General features: G+C 37.4%; 1 protein-coding gene across 1 annotated transcript in view; it reads right to left on the reverse strand.

The window, feature by feature from the left end:
- Positions 1–433: 433 nt before the first annotated feature.
- Positions 434–19,606, reverse strand: part of GC (GC vitamin D binding protein) — a 42,944-nt gene continuing 23,771 nt past the window's right edge. The window contains exons 5-13 of the mRNA XM_014478621.2: positions 19,212–19,423; positions 16,171–16,303; positions 15,768–15,862; positions 13,951–14,077; positions 12,084–12,286; positions 11,243–11,372; positions 9,239–9,336; positions 7,211–7,343; positions 434–485 (exon numbers count right to left, since the gene is read on the reverse strand). Of these exons, the coding sequence (XP_014334107.2) occupies positions 453–485; positions 7,211–7,343; positions 9,239–9,336; positions 11,243–11,372; positions 12,084–12,286; positions 13,951–14,077; positions 15,768–15,862; positions 16,171–16,303; positions 19,212–19,423 (1,164 nt within the window). The 3' untranslated portion in view covers positions 434–452. The remainder of the gene's footprint in view (positions 486–7,210; positions 7,344–9,238; positions 9,337–11,242; positions 11,373–12,083; positions 12,287–13,950; positions 14,078–15,767; positions 15,863–16,170; positions 16,304–19,211; positions 19,424–19,606) is intronic.

Genomic DNA, 19,606 nt, shown 5'->3' on the forward strand with positions numbered 1-19,606 from the left:
GTACTATCTGAAAAAAGCAAGTGGCAGTATTTCAACAGTGTTGCTTTTGCTTGAGGAATGTCGTTTTCCTCCTGAGAATACTGCCATGTTATTGAAGACTTGATGGATTCTGTCTTCAAACTCAGCTTTTTCTGCTGAATGCATCAAGACCCCTGATCTCTATGAGGTCATTATCTTAGCTGTGGGGTTATAATGGATAAAGTACTGGGCTGGGGACTAGGACTCTAGTCCTAAATATGTCAGAAGTTGGTTGTATATTCTTGTTTAAGTTCCTTAACTTCTCCATATGCTTAATATTCTCATGTATAAAATACATTTGACTAGATAATTGTTAGAATAAATAATATGAACAAATAATCTCCTTCCTATTATGATTAAAAAAAATACATAGTACAAAGCTAGGTTCTTTACTGCCTTTAACAACTATACTTACTTAAGACGGTACACATGCATCAGGACTGTAGGGTATTAATTTCAGCATCAATCTGAAATGAAAAATGTTATTTAAATCATGAGATATTTTGTTTCAAGATAACATCATTCAGAAGGAATAAAAATTTTTTGAACCTTGCTTATATGAAATGATTCTTGTCAAAATACAGTTTTATATTAAATTTTTAATTGACCATCCTTCATATTTATTTGGAGAAGACAATGGCACCCCACTCCAGTACTCTTGCCTGGAAAATCCCATGGATGGAGGAGCCTGGTAGGCTGCAGTCTATGGGGTCGCACAGAGTCGGACATGACTGAGCGACTTCACCTTCACTTTTCACTTTCATACATTGGAGAAGGAAATGGCAACCCACTCCAGTGCTCTTGCCTGGAGAATCCCAGGGACAGAGGAGCCTGGTGGGCTGCCGTCTCTGGGGTCGCACAGAGTTGGACACGACTGAAGCGACTTAGCAGCAGCAGCAGCAGCATATTTATTTAGTTTTATATTACAGTATTCCAGGAAAAAAGACAAGAAACAATGACATGAGTTAATAGGTGCTAATTATTGGGTGTGCACAGAATATTAATTCATAGCAGATGAGCTTGGGTTCCAGGGGAGTTGATGTTTAATTTGAATCCTGAAGCTTGTGGAAGGATTGAGCCAGTTATAGTGTGTGAATAGGGCAATCTGGGTTGAGTTAGTAGGTGCAAAAGCCTTGAGGTAAGACCCAGCAATCCCACTCCTAGGCATATACCCTGAGGAAACCAAAATGGAAAGAGACACATGTATCCCATTGTTTATTGCAGCACTATTTATAATAGCTAGAACATTGGAAGTGACCTAGATGTCCATTGACAGATGAATGGATAAAGAAGTTGTGGTACATGTACACAATGGAATATTACTTGGCCATAAAAAGGAGTGCATTTGAGTCAGTTCTAAGGAGGTGGATGAATCTAGAGCCTACTATACAGAGTGAAGTTAGTAGAAAGTGTAAGATAAATGTTGTATTCTAACACATATATATAAAGAATCTAGGAAAAGGGTACTGGAGAATTTATTTATAGGGCAGCAGTGGAGAAACAGACATAGAGAATAGACAAATGGACATGGGGAGAGAGGAAGAGAGGGTGAGATGTATGGAAAGAGTGACATGGAAACTTGCATTACCATATGTAAAATGGATAGCCAATGGGAATTTTCTGTGTGGCTCAGGAAACTCAAACATGGGCTCTGTATCAACCTACCAAGATGGGATGTGGAGGGAGGTTCAAAAGGGAGGGGATTTATGGATACCTATGGCTGATTCACGTTGAGGGTTGAAAGAAAACAAGAAAATTCTGTAAAGTAATTATCCTTCAATAAAAATAAATAAGTTAAAAAAAAAAAAAAGAGCAAGCTTAATTTACTTAGGAAACTGCAAGTTGTTTAGGAGAGCCAAAGCAATAAGAATAAGTCACGACCAGTTTGGAGAAGAAACCAAGGTCCAAATTCTTTTGATTAGAAAAAAACAAAAATTGGACATAATTTAGAAGTGATGGAGAGGAATTAAAATGTATTTACCATTTTGTGCATCACAAAGGTTATTTTGACCTCAGTATAGAGAGGGGATTGGGTGTGAGACACTTAAGGAAGACTAGAGATGAGAGACCAATGGGCAGCTTGTAATCTAGGTAAAATGTTGCCTAAATTGTGCTGTGCTTAGCTGCTCAGTTGTGTCTGACTCTTTGCGACCCTATGGACTGTAGCCCACTAGGCTCCACTGTCTGTAGGGATTCTCCAGGTGAGAATACTGGAGTGGGTTGCCATGCCCTCCTCCAGGGGATCTTCCCAACCTAGGGATCAAACCTAGGTCTTCCGCATTGCAGGCAGATTCTTTACCCTCTGAGCCATCAGGGAAGCCATTGAGTATGAGTTTTTATCCAGTCATTTTCTACTTTGTAATTAGGCAAGTGTGTCTCCCCTTTGTCTATTTTTCTTTTCTGAGACACTACAGCAGAGCTGTATCATAATTCTCTTTGCATGGTGCAAGAAATGCCATCTTTCATTGTCCTCACTAAGTACTGATAATATAGGAGAAGGTATTTACTGAGAGATATTGAAGAGTTAGAATTCATAGGATTTGGAACTGAGTTGAATGTATGTAGAAGCCAAAGATTACTGTTTCTATTTTAGACAATGGGTGAATGGTGATGGTATTTATAAATGTAGGGAAATAGGAGTTTTTTAGGGGAAGACTTTGGGCATGTTGAGTTTGAATTTCTTGTGGGATAAGAGCCCCCACGGACAGTTGGATGAAAATCTTGGTCCTGAGGGGAGAGATTCTGCCTGGAGGTGGAGGTTTGAAGATTAAACACATGTCCATGGACAAGAACGCTCAGGGAAAAATGTAATGTCATGAAAATTGAAGATGAAGGAAAAAACTCTGGAAGAAAAGAAGTTTAAATTGTAGGTAGAAGAAGGGGACAATACTAAAGAGAGTGAGAAGGGAAGGACCATAGGAGAAAAAGGTAGAATATGATAAGACGACAATTGTTGCAAGAAGGAAGAAATCATTGTGGGTATCAAGTGTTTTACAGAGAAGGCTGGTAAGGGCTGAAAAACTGTTAGACTTACCAAGAAATTTTCAGTGTGACTTTGTCATTAGTGATATAGCAGCTTCAGGTACCATACTGCAAAGGGTAGAGGAATTCATAGGAGGTGTGATGAATGAGAGCGTATACTATTCTTTCAAGAATCTTGGCTTTAAGGGGAGGAGAAAGAAACGTAGCCAGGGAGTAGTGTCTGAATTACCTTATTTAAGATCGGGAGATAAAAAACTTTAAATTAGAATCATTCAAAAGGTATTGTTGAAACAGAAGCTTATAACTAATGAAAAAAGAGTCCAAGGAACTAGGATGAATGGAATTCAGAGTGATACTACTAACTTGGTATCAGTTTTACTATTTTAACAATCATTTTGGACTTCCAGTCAGTAATTAATAGTTTTCTGGTATTGATAATTTATTTTCACCATTATTAGGTAAATTAGGGCTAAATGCTGACAATCTCATGGAATAACAGACTCATGTGAAATAAACTTATGGTTTTTTCTAACATCATCTAACCTCCATATATCTACTCAACCCACTCACAAAAGGGGAATTAAAATGGTACCCAACATTTGGAATTGCTTTAGATCACTCCACAAATACATACATGTAAAGCTATTAATATTCTGCTTAACAAATAGTAATGGTTTAATAAATGATAGCTATGATATTGACGATTATAAAAACTACTTATACTGAGAGATTAACATTTTTCCTGAAGTGTGAGAGAAAGGAAAGAGGAGGCAGAAGGGGAAAGGGATGGGAAGAAAAGAATTGGTCTCCTCTTTGCCCAGCTGTTCATGGATATTTGAAATTGATTTTTAAAAAAATTTTAATGATCAAATCCAGTATATGACAGTGGCTTTCTGAAAACTTTGGGAAATCTGTTGGGACATCTTAGGGATAATGTAGTGATGAGTTTTCAGAAGCTATATTATCAGGTCATGAATACGAATGACCTGACTGAATGATGGAGAGAAAAAAAATCAAGCCTAATTTTGCAACTGTAAGTTTTTCTGCAGTCAATGGGCCTCTATAGAATAAAAAGGAATGACTTCTGAGTGCTGTGGTAAAGCTGAAAGAAAGCTATACTAACTGTTCTATTTCTTGGTCATTTCAAGATCAAGGTGAGGGAGTAGATAGAGGTAGATGACATAATTAAACACTAATTTAGTATGGTTCAGAGGCCCTTTCTGCCACTCCTCTAGCCATTGTGCCATGCATGTGTAGAATGGCAGATAGAGGTGGATCTGTGGATATAAATGACTCAGTGTGCATGTGGTGCACAGGTACCGCTTTTAAGAAGAAAACTTTCAAGCAAATATAGGACAAGGAGATTTGATGATAAACTATAATCCAAATTATAGGGTGAGTGGGACAAATACTTACACTAAGCATTGAGAATTAAAGTCTGTTCTAACAGATTTTGCCTTAACTTGAAGTCAGAGGTAAGCTCACTTACCTAGCTATGATATTAACATTAATGTAGAGACCATCAAAAGGCTAACAGAAATACCAGAGAGTCTAACCTCCCAGGGCTCTAAAAAATCATTTATCCATGAGTAGCTCAACTTCATTCATCTCACTGTCCTTTAGCAATTTCTGAAAGTTTGGCTACTCAGCCGCAGCACTGCTATAAATTTACTGGTTATAAAGCAAGAAAATAGAACATCACAAAACTGTGTTCTCACCATGGTTGTTGAAAATATGAAAAAAAAGTCTTAAAATGGCAATGTATTATAATGAATATACTGAAAAGCAAGTTAAAGAAATGAAAAGGAACAGGCTTGAAGGAAGTATGTGCTTCACGCATACAGCTCTATTTGCCTTGTACAAGGTCAAAAAGGAAAGTGGGTGTGGATGAACAGGTAAAGGGACTGGGGACTGGTTAGCAAAGTGGTATTTTTGACAGAATGTAAAAAAAAAAAAAAAAAAAAGGAGTTAGGTTTTTTTCTTTTCTTTTTTTTTTATTAGTGACTGAATGAGACCCTCATAGCAAATTCTCCTGGTAGAAAATAGCTTCTAGGAAAGGTAATTTTTTTTTTTTACTTCTTGTAAAGGCAACCTAGATTCAGTTGCCATATTACCCAAAGCCAGTTGTTAGTAAAGGAAGAAAAACTGTTGGATTTAGTTTCTTTATGATAGATGTTTTAATGCCAGTAACGATCAAAATTTCCTAATAATTCACTTTTTTTAGAACCTTGTTTTGAACTTTAATGCAAGATTAACATGATATGTTTCTCAGCAGAATTTTAAGAATAGGCTTCTTTTTATTTTATTGTACCCTTTTCATTCCAGAATTCTGGCTTTACAAATTATTACTAGGAAGATTGACAGATAGGTTTGGGATTTGAAGGGTATGCATTGAAACTGGAGAAGAAATTATAATTTCCAAGGGTATGCTGCTAAGTCGCTTCAGTCATGTCCGACTCTGTGCGACCCCATAGACAGCAGCCCACCAGGCTCCCCCGTCCCTGGGATTTCTCAAGGCAAGAACACTGGAGTGGGTTGTCATTTCCTTCTCCAATGCATGAAAGTGAAGAGTGAAAGTGAAGTCGCTCAGTCGTGTCTGACTCCTAGCGACCCCATGGACTGCAGCCTACCAAGCTCCTCCGTCCGTGGGATTTTCCAGGCAAGAGTACTGGAGTGGGGTGCCATTGCCTTCGGGAATAGAGCACAAAAATGAGTAATGTGATGTAGCTCAGCTTGTTAAATTGATAAGGTAAAAAAGCTCAGATGGTGAAGAATCTGCCTGCAACGCAGGAGATCCAGTTAGATCCCTGGGTGGGAAAGATCCCTTGGGGGAGGATATGGCAACCCACTCTAGTGTTCTTGTCTGGAAGATTCCATGGACAGAGGAGCCTAGTGGGCTACAGTCCATGGGGTCACACAGAGTCGGATACAACTGAGCAACTAACACACACCACACACACACACACAGAATAATAAAAAATAAAACCACCAAAATATGTACAAGAATTAGTATGTATAACCAAGACTTAAATACAAACAAAACTTTTCACAGCCTAACTTTCAGAAAACCGTTGAAATATAAAAGAACCTCTACGAGAGAACCGAGAAAATAACATTTTCTAGTTGGTAAAGAAAGCCAGACCAGACTCAGCAGAAATTATGAGGGGAATACATGTTTTAGAGAAAAAAAAAATGTTATCATAAATCAAGCTACTGGGCAGTGAAATAGGCTGCCTCTAGGAGAAAACAAATTTCAGATATTTAAATGGAGGCCGAATGACCTCTGGCAGGGATGAACTGAATGAAAAATTACACTAAATGACCTTTATAGTTTTCTTCATATAAACATTTCATTTCTTATTAAGTTCTTAGGTATCTTCAGATGTGCTCTACTAGAATAATAATAGAAAAATGAAGTGAAAGTGTTAGTCACTCAGTTGTCTCTGACTCTGCCACCCCATGAACTGTAACTTGCCAGGCTCCTCTGTCCATGGAATTCTCCAGGCAAGAATACTGGAGTGGGTAGCCATTCCCTTCTCCAGGGGATCTTCTTGATCCATAAAATTAAATCAGGCTTTGTTGCTTTCATGGTTTGATTGCATAAAGATTCTTATAAATTCTTAAAAAATCCTTTAATTTATAGAAAAAGACTTCTAATTGACCTGAAATCCCTGGCATAAGTAGTATTAACTTTAACACTATAGTAAAATTATTTTTATGTATAGATGCAGAAATGATGGGTCCAAAATGGGCCATAAGTATTTCCTTCCCAATAGACTACAAAATAAACAATAGTGTAATCCAGTCAAAAGGAATACAACTTAATATCATGAACTTTAGAAAGGTGAGCCAAGGAAGAATCTGTTTTAGCATGGCATAGAGCTGTTCTTAACCCTGCCTCTATATTCCAGAAATATAACAGATGAGACATCAAAATCCTTGGAATTGGCATTACTACTTCCGAATTAGCCATAAAGTGAAATGAAATGACCTCCTTATCTTTTTTGACTATTCTAATATAGCATTCTGAAATGACTGCTGGAAAATAAAGAGTCAAATGGAGGATATGAACAAATAGGATACCTGCATCTGAAAAGACCAACAAGACATTTCCCATGAGTAGGACAGGCAATCAGTAACCAATGAGCAATTCTGACCATACAGGTTCTTCATACTATGCAGTGATAAGTAGAACAGTAAATTTTCTTACCTCTGAATTGCAGTAGAGAGGAGGTGAGTTTACAGAACAGCACTTGGAGGCAAAGTCTGAGCGCTTGGCAACCAGCTCTTGGAGATCCGTCTCCGTGGCATCAGGAAATTTTCCTCTTAGTCTCTCTGCTAGTCTGAAAGGCCAATTTTATGTAAAGTTGTAATAGATGCACTCTATAATCATGTCCAGTGCAAAATGGTAGCCACTTCAGATCTTTTGCAACAGCAACAGCAAAAAAGGAAAATAGTGACCCTTAAGAAAACTTAGTATCTGTGGAATGATTTTTGATGTCGCAGTTGGAGAATAGGAAGTGAAATCTGTCTTTTTAGATCATGAAAGTAAACATACAACCTGCTGCTGAGTTTGAATTCCTATTATTTCCCTTTCATTCACTCAGTTACATCAATCACATGGATGACTTCCTCCTCTCTGCTCCCTAATCTTTCATCTTCTCTCCAGTTCTAGATTTCAAACTCCTCAAAGAGTACTTCCCTTATAGGACTTTGTCACCTTAATGAACTTTCTCTCATATATAATCTCTTCTGTTTGCCTACTACTCAACTAGCTATGCTAGAAGACACAAGGGCTTTGTGTTTTTTAAGCCCTGCTTTTTATGAACTCTCCATCTCCATTTAAGATGGTGCTAGGATCTGACTTTGTTGATTCCCTCCTGGTTTGAATGGTCCCTCCCAGTTTAAATTAACTCTCTCTTCTCATAATGGATAACTCAGCCTGGTTTATGACTTTTCCAAGAAATATTGATACTTGCCAGCCCAGTAGTGGGCATTGGGACATAATGGAGACCCAAGTTTATCTAGAGTTGGGATTAGTATAATGGATGCTGGGAAAGGACAGATGGGTGAGGGGGATTAGCTTACTTATTAAAGAGTTATTGAAAATAGTAGGTCCCGGCTGGGAGGGAAAGGAAGTCAGACTAGATGCAACTCAGAGGATAGGGAGAAAAAGAGGGTCTGTGGGATTTTAAAAACCTAGATTCAATAGCTTCAATCTTCTCTACTTTCAAAATCCCAAATATCAATTCCACTGCATTAACACTTTTAATGAACTGAGATTATATAAATTATCACAGAATTATCCCATGTAACCCTAGAGTTCAAAACAAAACTGTTGGCAGGGAACTTAATTTTGTATTATCCATAATATTCTATGCCACTTCCATAATTTATTAATTATATAATCTCCTGATAAATGGGAAACAACCATTTTGAACTTAAGGCTTTCACATTTATTTTTCTTTTAGACTTTGTTAAGGTCTTCATAGGGGTCACTGAAGGTTTCCTCCTTTTGGGATTCTTTAAAAGTTTTTTTTGTGAGGTTGTATTTGTGCTTATTTGAGGGCTGTGTTGTTGATGGTTTGAAATAGATCTAAGAAATTTGCTTAATGAAATTGAGAATGACATGATCTCACAGAGATATTTTCTAGGAAGCCAGTAAAATTTTTGTTATGACCTGTTATTTTAGTATTAACACCTATTTATAAAGACATGCTTCCTTCTTTAACTTGAGAAAAATGGCTATTGTACCTTATTGATTAACATTTCTATTTCCAGTTTATAGAGAATATATACTGGTAATGGATGACACTGTACTTGATTGAAAGTTTGGGTTGTCCTATCAGACAATATGCCATGAATTTAGATAATATTTTTCAGCAGTTTTAGTTTCTCTGTTTATCTGTAGCAACAACTACAGATAACTTTTTGGTAAGAGTGTTGATATGAGTTAATTATATATTTTTTAAATCATGTCCCTGTGGATCTTGGAATTTATGTTTCTGTGACTGTATTCTAACTGACCTCTCATCTGATATACATGACATCTCCCCAGAAAAGAACTGTTTTTTCTTATATAGGTATTAGACTGACTATTCTTTACAACTCTTAAATTGCATCTCCTCTTTTAACTGCTCACTTAACACATCTGAAGTCTTCAACCCTGCTTCAAATCACAATACCAGGCTATTATTATTGATAAATTTGAAGGAATCAGCCAGAACGAGACCCTTACTTTTTCTTGTACTCAGTAAATGTGTTTTCTGAATAATCAGCACATAGTTCTTGTCCTTTTTGAATGAAAGATGATAATTCCCTTGTCAATTGAGGGCCCTGTAAGAAAATAATGATTACATAACAATTACTTGTCTTGAAACGCTCTTCAGAGAGATGTTAAATCAGAATTCCAGGCAATGTATCAATATGAGTGTCTAACCTATGGACACCTTATCTTTGACAAAGGAGGCAAGAATATACAAAGGAGAAGAGACAATCTCTAATAAGTGGTGCTGGGAAAACTGGTCAACTACTTGTAAAAGAATGAAACTAGACCACTTTCTAACACCATACACATAAATAAACTCAAAATGGATTAAAGATCTAAACGTAAGATCAGAAACTGTAAAACTCCTAGAGGAAAACATAGGAAAAACATTCTCTGACATAAATCACAGCAGGATCCTCTATGACCCACCTCCCAGAGTAATGGAAATAAAGGCAAAAATAAACAAATGGGATTTAATTAAACTTAAAAGCTTTTGCACAACGAAGGAAACTATTAGCAAGGTGAAAAGACAGCCTTCAGAATGGGAGAAAATAATAGCAAATGAAGGAATTGACAAAGAATTAATCTCAAAAATATACAAGCAACTCCTGCAGCTCAATTCCAGAAAAATAAACGACCCAATCAAAAAATGGGCCAAAGAACTAAACAGACATTTCTCCAAAGAAGACATACAGACGGCTAACAAAAACATGAAAAGATGCTCAACATCACTCATTATCAGAGAAATGCAAATCAAAACCACAGTGAGGTACCACTTCATGTCAGTCAGAATGGCTGCTATCAAGAAGTCTACAAACAAAAGTCTCTACACCCTCTCCAGTCTACATGCTGGAGAGGGTGTAGAGAAAAGGGAACCCTCTTACACTGTTGGTGGGAATGCAAACGAGTACAGCCATTATGGAGAACAGTGTGGAGATTCCTTGAAAAACTGGAAATAGAACTGCCATACGACCCAGCAATCCCACTGCTGGGCATACACACTGAGGAAACCAGAAGTGAAAGAGACACGTGTACCCCAATGTTCATTGCAGCACTGTTTACAACAGCCAGGACATGGAAGCAAACTAGATGTCCATTGGCAGATGAATGGATAAAAAAGCTGTGGTACATATACACACACGATGGAATATTACTCAGCCATTAAAAGGAATGCATTTGAATCAGTCCTAATGAGGTGGATGAAACTGGAGCCTATCATACAGAGTAAAGTAAGTTAGAAAGGAAAACACCACTGTAGTATATTAACACATATATATGGAATTTAGAAAGATGGTAACGATGACCCTATACAAGAGACAGCAAGAGACACAGATGTAAAGAAGTGTTTTGGACTCTGTGGGAGAAGGCGAGGGTGGGATGATTTGAGAAGGTAGTGTTGAAACGTGTATATTATCATATGTGAAGTGGATCGCCAGTCCAGGTTCGATGCATGCGACAGGGTGCTTAGGGATGGTGCACTGGGATGACCCTGAGGGTTGGGATGAGGAGGGAGGTGGGAGGGGGCTTCTGGATGAGGAACACATGTACGCCCATGACTGATTCATGTCGATGTGTGGCAAAAATCACTACAATATTGTAAAGTAATTAGCCTCCAATTAAAATAAATTAATTAATTAAAAAATTATGTGTCTATTATCTACATTGGATATTGGATAACATTTTCTACATAAGGCCAGATTGTAAACATTTCAAGCTGTGTAAGTGTCATGCAGTCTCTGCTGTAACTAATCAACTGCCAACATGGCACAAAAGCAACTATAAATAATGAGCAGGACTGTCTTATGATGAAACCTTATGAACACTGAAGTTGGAGTTTTATGTAATTTTCATGTATAATGAAATACTATTTTTAAACCCTTTAAAAGTGTAAGACTACTTTTAGATCACAGGCACCAGGCCAGACTTGCTTTGTTAACCCTTGAGCTATACCAACATAAATATAGAAAATTGTACCTTTGCATTTAAACAGGCAGTAGAAGATTCAGAGTGGCAGCATTCATCAAGGCTTTTCAGGGTTGACTCAAGTATTTTAGTGAGGAATACTTCTGGAATCTGAGTCTTCCTGCTTAGTTCAAATATATACCTGGCAGAAGAGAGAAAGGAGATAACACTCTTTAACATGCGTAGATTTGCGTATACACGTCATGTTCTGAAATTTAGTATCTATTACCTGGCTTAATTAAAAATAAAAGATTGAACTAAAAATGACTCCAACACGTTTTAAGTTAAAATTCTCATTGAAATACAAGTTATTGATAGTTGCTTTGAAGCTATTGCGACTAAATTAAAATTCTATATGTACCAAATATATATTTGTTTATAAATTTATGCATTAACAGATCTATCAATACTTCAAATATATATGGAACTGCATTTGTGCAAAGATAATACAATAAATCCAATATAATGCATCAAGTGGGTACCTTAAGTAGCTTTTCTTAAGTAATTTGTGTAAACGCTTCCATTGTCTCATCCCAATATTTATGTATTTGTAAAACTGATGAGTATTTAGACAAATGTAAATTAGAGTTTCAGTTCAAGTTCAGTCTAAATTCTAATCTCTAATACGAGTAATTGATTTTTGGGGCCTGTTAATTCAAACTGAGATATTTTGAGGCCTTAAGTATGCACATACTTGTAGCATATGCAACTCAGTGTATGTAGCCCACGGTGTATCTCAATTCTTAGTGGGAGGAAAACAGATAAAGGCTTACCATCTCTTTCAGTTTTAATTTCTTTTGTCACTTAATGCTAGTGAAAGTCAATATTGTCAAATTAAATCAACCCTACTTACTGATCCAGGACCTTGGTGTTTCCTTCATCACACACATCTTTGTTCATGGGCAGCTTGACATCTGGCAATTCAGGGTTTGGGGAAGCTGGCATGAAGTAAGCGCACACAAATATCTCCATGGGTGTTTTTTCTTGACAACAGTCCTTAAATTTCGAATTTTTAGTGGATAAGTTGTCACAGAGTTTTACTGCATATTCAGGAAGCTACAAGAGAAATTGTGAGTTTGTGCATTGTTAGTTTCTAGTTAGTCTCATTAAAAATAAGGAAAGCTTAAAAAAGTCAGCATGAATGCTCTTACAAGGTACTGCTGCTGCTGCTGCTAAGTCGCTTCAGTCGTGTCAGACTCTGTGCGACCTCAGAGATGGCAGCCCACCAGGCTCCCCCATCCCTGGGATTCTCCAGGCAAGAACACTGGAGTGGGTTGCCATTTCCTTCTCTAGTGCATGAAAGTGAAAAGTGAAAGTGAAGTCGCTCAGTCATGTCCGACTCCTAGCGACCCCATGGACTGCAGCCTACCAGGCTCCTCCATCTATGGGATTTTCCAGGCAAGAGTACTGGAGTGGGGTGCCATTGCCTTCTCCTCTTACAAGGTACAGTGGTAGACTATTCGTGAAGTGCAGTTTGTCAGTATGTTATTGTTGTTCAATCGCTGTGTCTGACTCTTTTGTGACCCTATGGACTGTAGCCTGCCTGATTCTTCTGTCCATGGGATTTTTCAGGGAAGAAGACTGGAGTAGGTTGCCATTTTCTCCTCCAGGGGATCTTCCCAACCAGAGATCGAACCCACACCTCCTGCACTGGCAGGCAGATTCTTTACCACTGAGCCAGTAGGGAAGCCCTTGTCAGTATGTACTAAAAGCCATGAAGTATAACAGTATGATTTCCAAGAATTTACTCTCAGAACATAATAATGAATGAAGGGAAGATTTAGCTAAAAACGATTAAGGGCAGCACTGCTTACCATGTTAAACTGAAACAACCTAAATCCAATAAAAGGGAACTAGTTTAAAACATGGTATATCTAGGTAGCTAAATGTCTCTGGAGAAGGAAATGGCAACCCACATCAGTATTCTTCCCTGGAAAATCCCATGGACAGAGGAAGCCTGGCGAGCTACAGTCCATGGGGTCTCAAGAGTCGGACATGACTTAGCGACTAAACCACCACCACCAGGTAGCTAAATGTAGTATATACAGTACATATATACAGTAAAGTCCCACTTAGCCATTATAAGTCAGGTTATAGAGAAACACCTATCACTGAGATGTATCCTTAAAGAAAGACCAGATGTCAAAATATCTGTTTCTAAAGAGGTCACAGACATGGAGTGACTTCTATCTAAAGTAACAGTACAAATTTGTATGTACTTGAATGGATGATATAAATGAAAAATGGTGAAAAAGTTGGATGACTATTAAATTTTAACAAGTATAACAAAACATTAGAAGCTTTTAATAATGAGTTCAGTGTTGTCTAATAAAACAGGTGAATGATATAACAGGTGATGATGAAATATTCTCTATCTGTATTGTCCAATACTGAGCACTTGAAATGAGGCTAGTGTTTTCAAAGATTTAATTTAAATGTAACCATCTATGGCTAGTGGATATGCTCTGGGCTCTGTAGGTAGAGTAAGGTCTTCGGAATCAGAATCTTGGCTTTGTGTGGACTTTGCCACTTACTAGTTGTAGGACTTCAGTTTATTAATCCTTGATAATCTTGTTTCCTCATCTGTACAATTGAGTTAACAGTGTATTTAAATTTCATAGGATACATAGGAGAAGTCACTGAGATGATGCATGTAGAAAGCAGCTTAGGAGAGTGCCGGCCATTCAGTAAGTGGTCTACGACGATGAACATTTTCTTACCTCCTTGATGCAGTCCTCAGAGACAGAGTCACAGCACTTGGAGAGGATTGTTGTAATATCTTCAGCAAGTGGCAGAACATCTTCCAGATGTGCAGTAGGCACTTTCTGGGCAAATTTGATGAGATGGCTGAACAGTTAAAAATGAATGATTAGTTTACCTATATTCTCAGTTTTCTTGGTTTATTTATGAACATGGTCTGGAGGAATAATATCCAAGTTTTACTTCTTTGTCCTCAACATTTGCATAGAGCATATCTGTCATGTAGCAGATCCTTTGTGCAAAAGTCACTATTGAAAATTCAGCCATTCCCAATGAATCTCTTCATGTTTTCAGTACTGATAAAGAGCTTCTCTTCTGGCCAGATTTTTGTAGCTGAAGCAAGCCTTTAAAATGTTAGATCTAGGGACATCCCTAGGGGTCCAATGGCTAAGACTCTGTGCTCCCAGTGGTTCTGGGTTCAATCTGTGGTCAGGGAGCTTCATGCCTCAATGAAAAGATGCTGCATACCACAACTAAGAGCTGGCCAATAAACACAGCCAGATAAATGCATTTTACAAATTAAAATGTTAGACCTAAAATGGTAATAAAGAAATGTCTAACATCTATTCATAGGGCCAATGTTGTGTTTTGTGGCCCCTCCTAGTCTTTAGAATTGTTCATAAATTTACTTAGAAACTACAGATAAAAGGAATAGTGGTGTTTTGTTTTCATTAAATATTCTTTTGAAATATAATTCTAACTGTATGGCATTCTCTCATATGGATATATTATAATTGATTTAAACATGCTGTATTCTAGGCATATTAGGAAATGTTTTTCCTATTTAAAAAAAGTGGCGGCAATATTTTTAGCTAAACTTTTGTTCACACTCAGCTCTTCAGAGTAAATTTCTACACACTAATGCAAGTATAAGTTTATGATATATGAATTATATCTTATATATTATTTATGGTATATATTTAAGATATATAAAGCCATTTATGTATGTACATCTTTATAGGATGTTTTATACTATGAATTACTGTGCTCTACACACCTAATACTCTTAATGCAAAAGAAAAACTAAAGGGAATTTCAAGAGAAAACACAATTTAGTTTTTCAGTAGTTCTAATGGAAGATTATCTTTAAAGAATTCATGAAAGTAGCTTCTATGGCCTTTGGGGGAACCTTAAGATCTGGTGCCAGCATGAATTATTGCATTATCATTAGAGGAAAGAATTTGTGAATCAGAGTAAGAAAAATTAAAGAGACTGTAAATACTAAAGATATAAAGCTGGCAAATATAGATGTCTGATAAGCTATGAGAGAATTGTAAACATAGAAACTGTCAAAATTAAAGTGTGACATTAACAAAGCCATACAAAAATCAAAGTGAAGGTTAGAACAAAGTAAATAATTAAAATAAATTCAAGGAGCTTAAGAGATATATAAAAAGAATTCAGGAAGTTTTCTTCCCAAGGAAAAAATGGGCAAAGCAAGTAATGGGTGGTGAATAAGAAAATGATTGTTTTTGCTTGTGTGTTTGCAATATACAGCATTATGAATATTGAGGAAATAATTTCTAGTGGTCTACCAGTCTTATGATGAGTATATGGAAAATGTTGATTAAAAGCAAATTAGGTTTTATAATAGTCTTGTTCCTTTGGTTCATGTTCTGTGTAGAGAAAATAAAAAGTAGCTGAGCACTATTTTTGAGGATTGTAGGAACATAACACTATAGTTTGTATTTTCTATTGCAAACATTTTTTTAGAGAATCCTAATACAGATTGATAGCACAGAAATAGCTACACATACTGATTGTGCTTAATTTTTACCTGAGCCTTGACTTCTCCTTCCCATAAGCAGCGTATTGTGAGCAGATTCTGTTTGTCATAATGGTGAGAAGTGAAAAATGTTTAAGCTGAAGTCTCTAGAAAATAAATGAGAAATATTTCATTAGATGGTCAGGATACATTGAAAGCAGTGTGCAAAAGTAGCAGAAAAAAGGGACATTCTGACTCCTTTTAATGACTAGAAAACTGAATTCTGACCAAAGGAACATTTCCCCCAGAGTTGCTTATGTGTGTTTTTCCATTAACAAAATAAAAAAGAGGCATTTAAAAAATATTTTCAGATTCCAGAATCTGAATCTAACATTATTTAAAAGGAATGGCATTAATAGAAGAAAAAAGTACATAGCTAATGATGAATATATAGCTGTGATGAAATGACACCTACCTCTTTCAAAAAGCATACTGTTGGGTTTGGTGAAGTACAGCAGGACCCTACCATAGAGAGATAACTCTTGGTGTAACCGACTAAAAGTGTCAGAGGAGCTTGTCCATAATTAATGGAATATTCATACATAAATCTGTAGGGGAGAAATAGTAGGATTAATGAAAATATTTGTGGGAAACAACTCACTTTTTCAGAAGTGTTTTGATGGGGGAAAAAAAAGGATGCATGTTACTTTATAGTTTTAATATCTAAAAAAGCACCCGGGATATAGAGCAGGGGTTATAATACTAGTCACTTTTTTTTTAATTGTATGATTTTTATTAAGTGATATTTTACAGACTGGTTCGAACTCAAGTCTGCGGGTCAAGAAAAATTAAGTAAATGAAAAAAGGATATGGCAAAAAATGTGCTCCAGGTACAACAAACCAACTTTTTTCTTCAAGAAAGAAAATGTGGTCATGGTACACTACTTGAATTTTAAAAAGGAAACAAAACACATAAACTGAAAGTTACTGTACATGAAATGAGACAAAGTCTAATTTTTTACCTTCTATCACACATGTTCCTATAAAATAAGGAATGAGGCTAAATTCCTTCCAGATAGACAGTTGAGAACACCAACGGATTAACTATCCAGAAGGGCCAAGTCTCAAGTATTTCTCCCTGGCTGCCCAGTCTGATCCATTCTGAAGGGTTTTAAGTTCATGAGAAACTGGCTACATGATCAGTTTATAAATGGATATTAAGGCAATTTACTTATCACCATCTTAAGACATTCGGGATTGTCTTGAATAAGTGGTTCAGCTTGTACTGTTTTACTTAAATTCTTTGATATAAGAGGAAACCTGACTTTAGCAAGGATGTCAACCATAAAAGGTTGGCGGTTAGGTTCATCATATTTCAACCATCTGACAGCAGCACATAAAACTGACCCTCTGCTCTGACAGAGGGTCCTGGTTGAGGAGATGTGTAACTTGCTTGACAAGTTGTAGAAATTCATCAGTTTTAGAAACATCAGTAAAATGCTGATGAATAAAGTCATCTGCAGTTGCTTTCCATTCAGGACAGTCTAGACACTCTGCTAATACAGTTATGCCAAGACGGTTTGAAGCATCAATTTGTTTTCTCAAAAAATCAACACACATTTGCTTCACAGGTTCAATCTGGTACTGGTTTGCTGCATCTAACAAGGACTGAACATCGTTGCTATTCTCAGAAATTCTAGCGGTATAAGCGAATTCCACAAGTTGTTCAGTAATGTCAGGTTTGGCATCTTTGAGTTCCACTTGAAAGGACTTTGATTCAAGCATGTTAGTTGTGAACTTTAGGTTAAAAAAAATGAATGGCTGCAGCAAGACAACACGATGAGCAGGTATCTTTCTTTCCTGGACCGTAAGGATCACATCACACAGTATTGTCTGTTTCCGCATGTTATTCATGACACCCATGAAACTTGCCAACAATTTGGCTTCCTCTCCAGTAGCAAGTTTCTTTTTGGTCTTCTTCTTGCTGCTCTTCTCCACCCCAGAGGCTTCCACTCTCCCTCCGTCAGCGTGGGTCACGCCCGGGACTCGCCAGGCTCGGCGAGAAGTTGCACACTCCAGGCACGCTTGGGCTTGTGTTCACCAAACACCAAGGCTGGGACAGTAGCTGCAGCACTCTGCTTTGGAAAGCGCGGGCAGCGCCACTGCAGTAAGGCAGGGCCGGACAACCCGCTCAGAAGCTCGCTATAAGGCAATGTAGTCTCTGGGCTGCGTCTCCAGCAGAACTGGAGCTGGAAGGAGGTTCCTGTGGCACTATATACTAGTCACTTTTAATCAATATTTTCATTAAAAAAATCTTTCCCAAATTTCCACGTAGATTACTTGAGAGAGGTCATTTGTCCCTTTGTTCATTTAGCTTCTACCATATGCATGGCCTGGGGTGGCTGCTTATTAATGTTAATGAAACAAACTAAAATGAATGTAATGCAATTACCTTTCATTATCTGTTGAGTTTAGACAATTGTTATGTATTGGCTTGTTTATTTGTTGAAATTCATTTTTAGGAGTATAAGCCCCTAAGGGTCTAAAAAGACTCTGAAATCCTGGGCAAAATCTTCTCTGACAATTTACAGGTATCGGCAAACCAACCAATTTTTATAAAATTATCACCTTGACTTATTTCTAAAGCCAGTTTTAATGACATTTCTTTTGACTTCTCTGTGTGTGTGCATGCATGTGTGTGTGTGTATTCTATTATTACAAATAAATATTTTCAATTTTTCATTTATATGGTCTTCTAAGTCTAAAGAATCAACATATAACCTTCTCGAGAATATTAAACAATGAAAAAAGAAATGTAATATGTTTGCTTTGCAATATGTGTCTTGTTGACAGCTGTTTCTGGGGATGTACTGTAGGAATGAGAAAAAGCTATTTATTTCTTATGCTCTGAAAACGAAAGTGAAAGTGAAGTCGCTCAGTCGTGTCGTACTCTTCGCGACCCCGTGGACCGTAGCCCACCAGGCTCCTCCATCCATGGGATTCTCCAGGCAACAGTACTGGAGTGGGTTGCCATTTCCTTCTCCAGGGAATCTTCCCAACCCAGGAATTGAACCCAGAGTCTCCCGCATTGCAGGCAGATGCTTTACCCTCTGAGCCACCAGGGAGGTCCTATGCTCTTTTGCACAGCAATAAAATCCTATCGGATGGAGTATGCAAAGATCCCTAACATAAGAGTAATCACAATAGCTGCTGTTAAATATTTGAAAATGTCACAAGGATGGGGGCATTCCAGGTGATTCTGCTTCAGATACTAGAACTAGGATGACAGAAGGTGGGGGTTTGGGAAAGTTGCTTTCATCTTCATCTGAGAAAAGGCATTTATAATAATCAGCACTGACAAAGATGGGCTGTCTTGGGTTACAGCCAATTTTCTGTTATTGGAAATTGTCTGGGTTGTGGTATGGTATAAAAGGTGTCTGTACACAGTAGGGGGTTAGCTTAAACATGTTTGTTATTTTGTACCCTGAAGTTTTACATGTGATGAAAGCTGCTTACCGATCAGCAAAGTCCTTGGGATCTTTCCTGAATGCCTCACAGATCTCGTCATTTGTTGGCTCTACATAAGTTGGAAATTCTTGTGGCTGGTGCTTCAGGGCAGCCATACAGAGCTTCTTTTCAAGGCCCTCATGGGTGCAGCACTCAGGAGTTCCAGGGTGCACTGGGAATGGAGAGTTGCTTTCACAGGACTTGTCAGACAATGCTGAAGTCTAGGATGAGAAAAGAAAAACAAGTAAACTCACATACATACAATTTTTTGGCCTTTAGTTCTCCACCTGGTATAGTATCTTAGCTCTAAATTTGAAAACTCTCATTGGAAACAAAGTTGTCTATGACAAGTTGCATAATTCTAGTTTCAGGCAAGTACAGAGTCTTATGTTAAGACTCAGAGT

This window comes from Bos mutus, chromosome 6, assembly GCF_027580195.1.
Source record: "Bos mutus isolate GX-2022 chromosome 6, NWIPB_WYAK_1.1, whole genome shotgun sequence".
Classification (NCBI taxonomy): Eukaryota; Metazoa; Chordata; class Mammalia; order Artiodactyla; family Bovidae; genus Bos; species Bos mutus.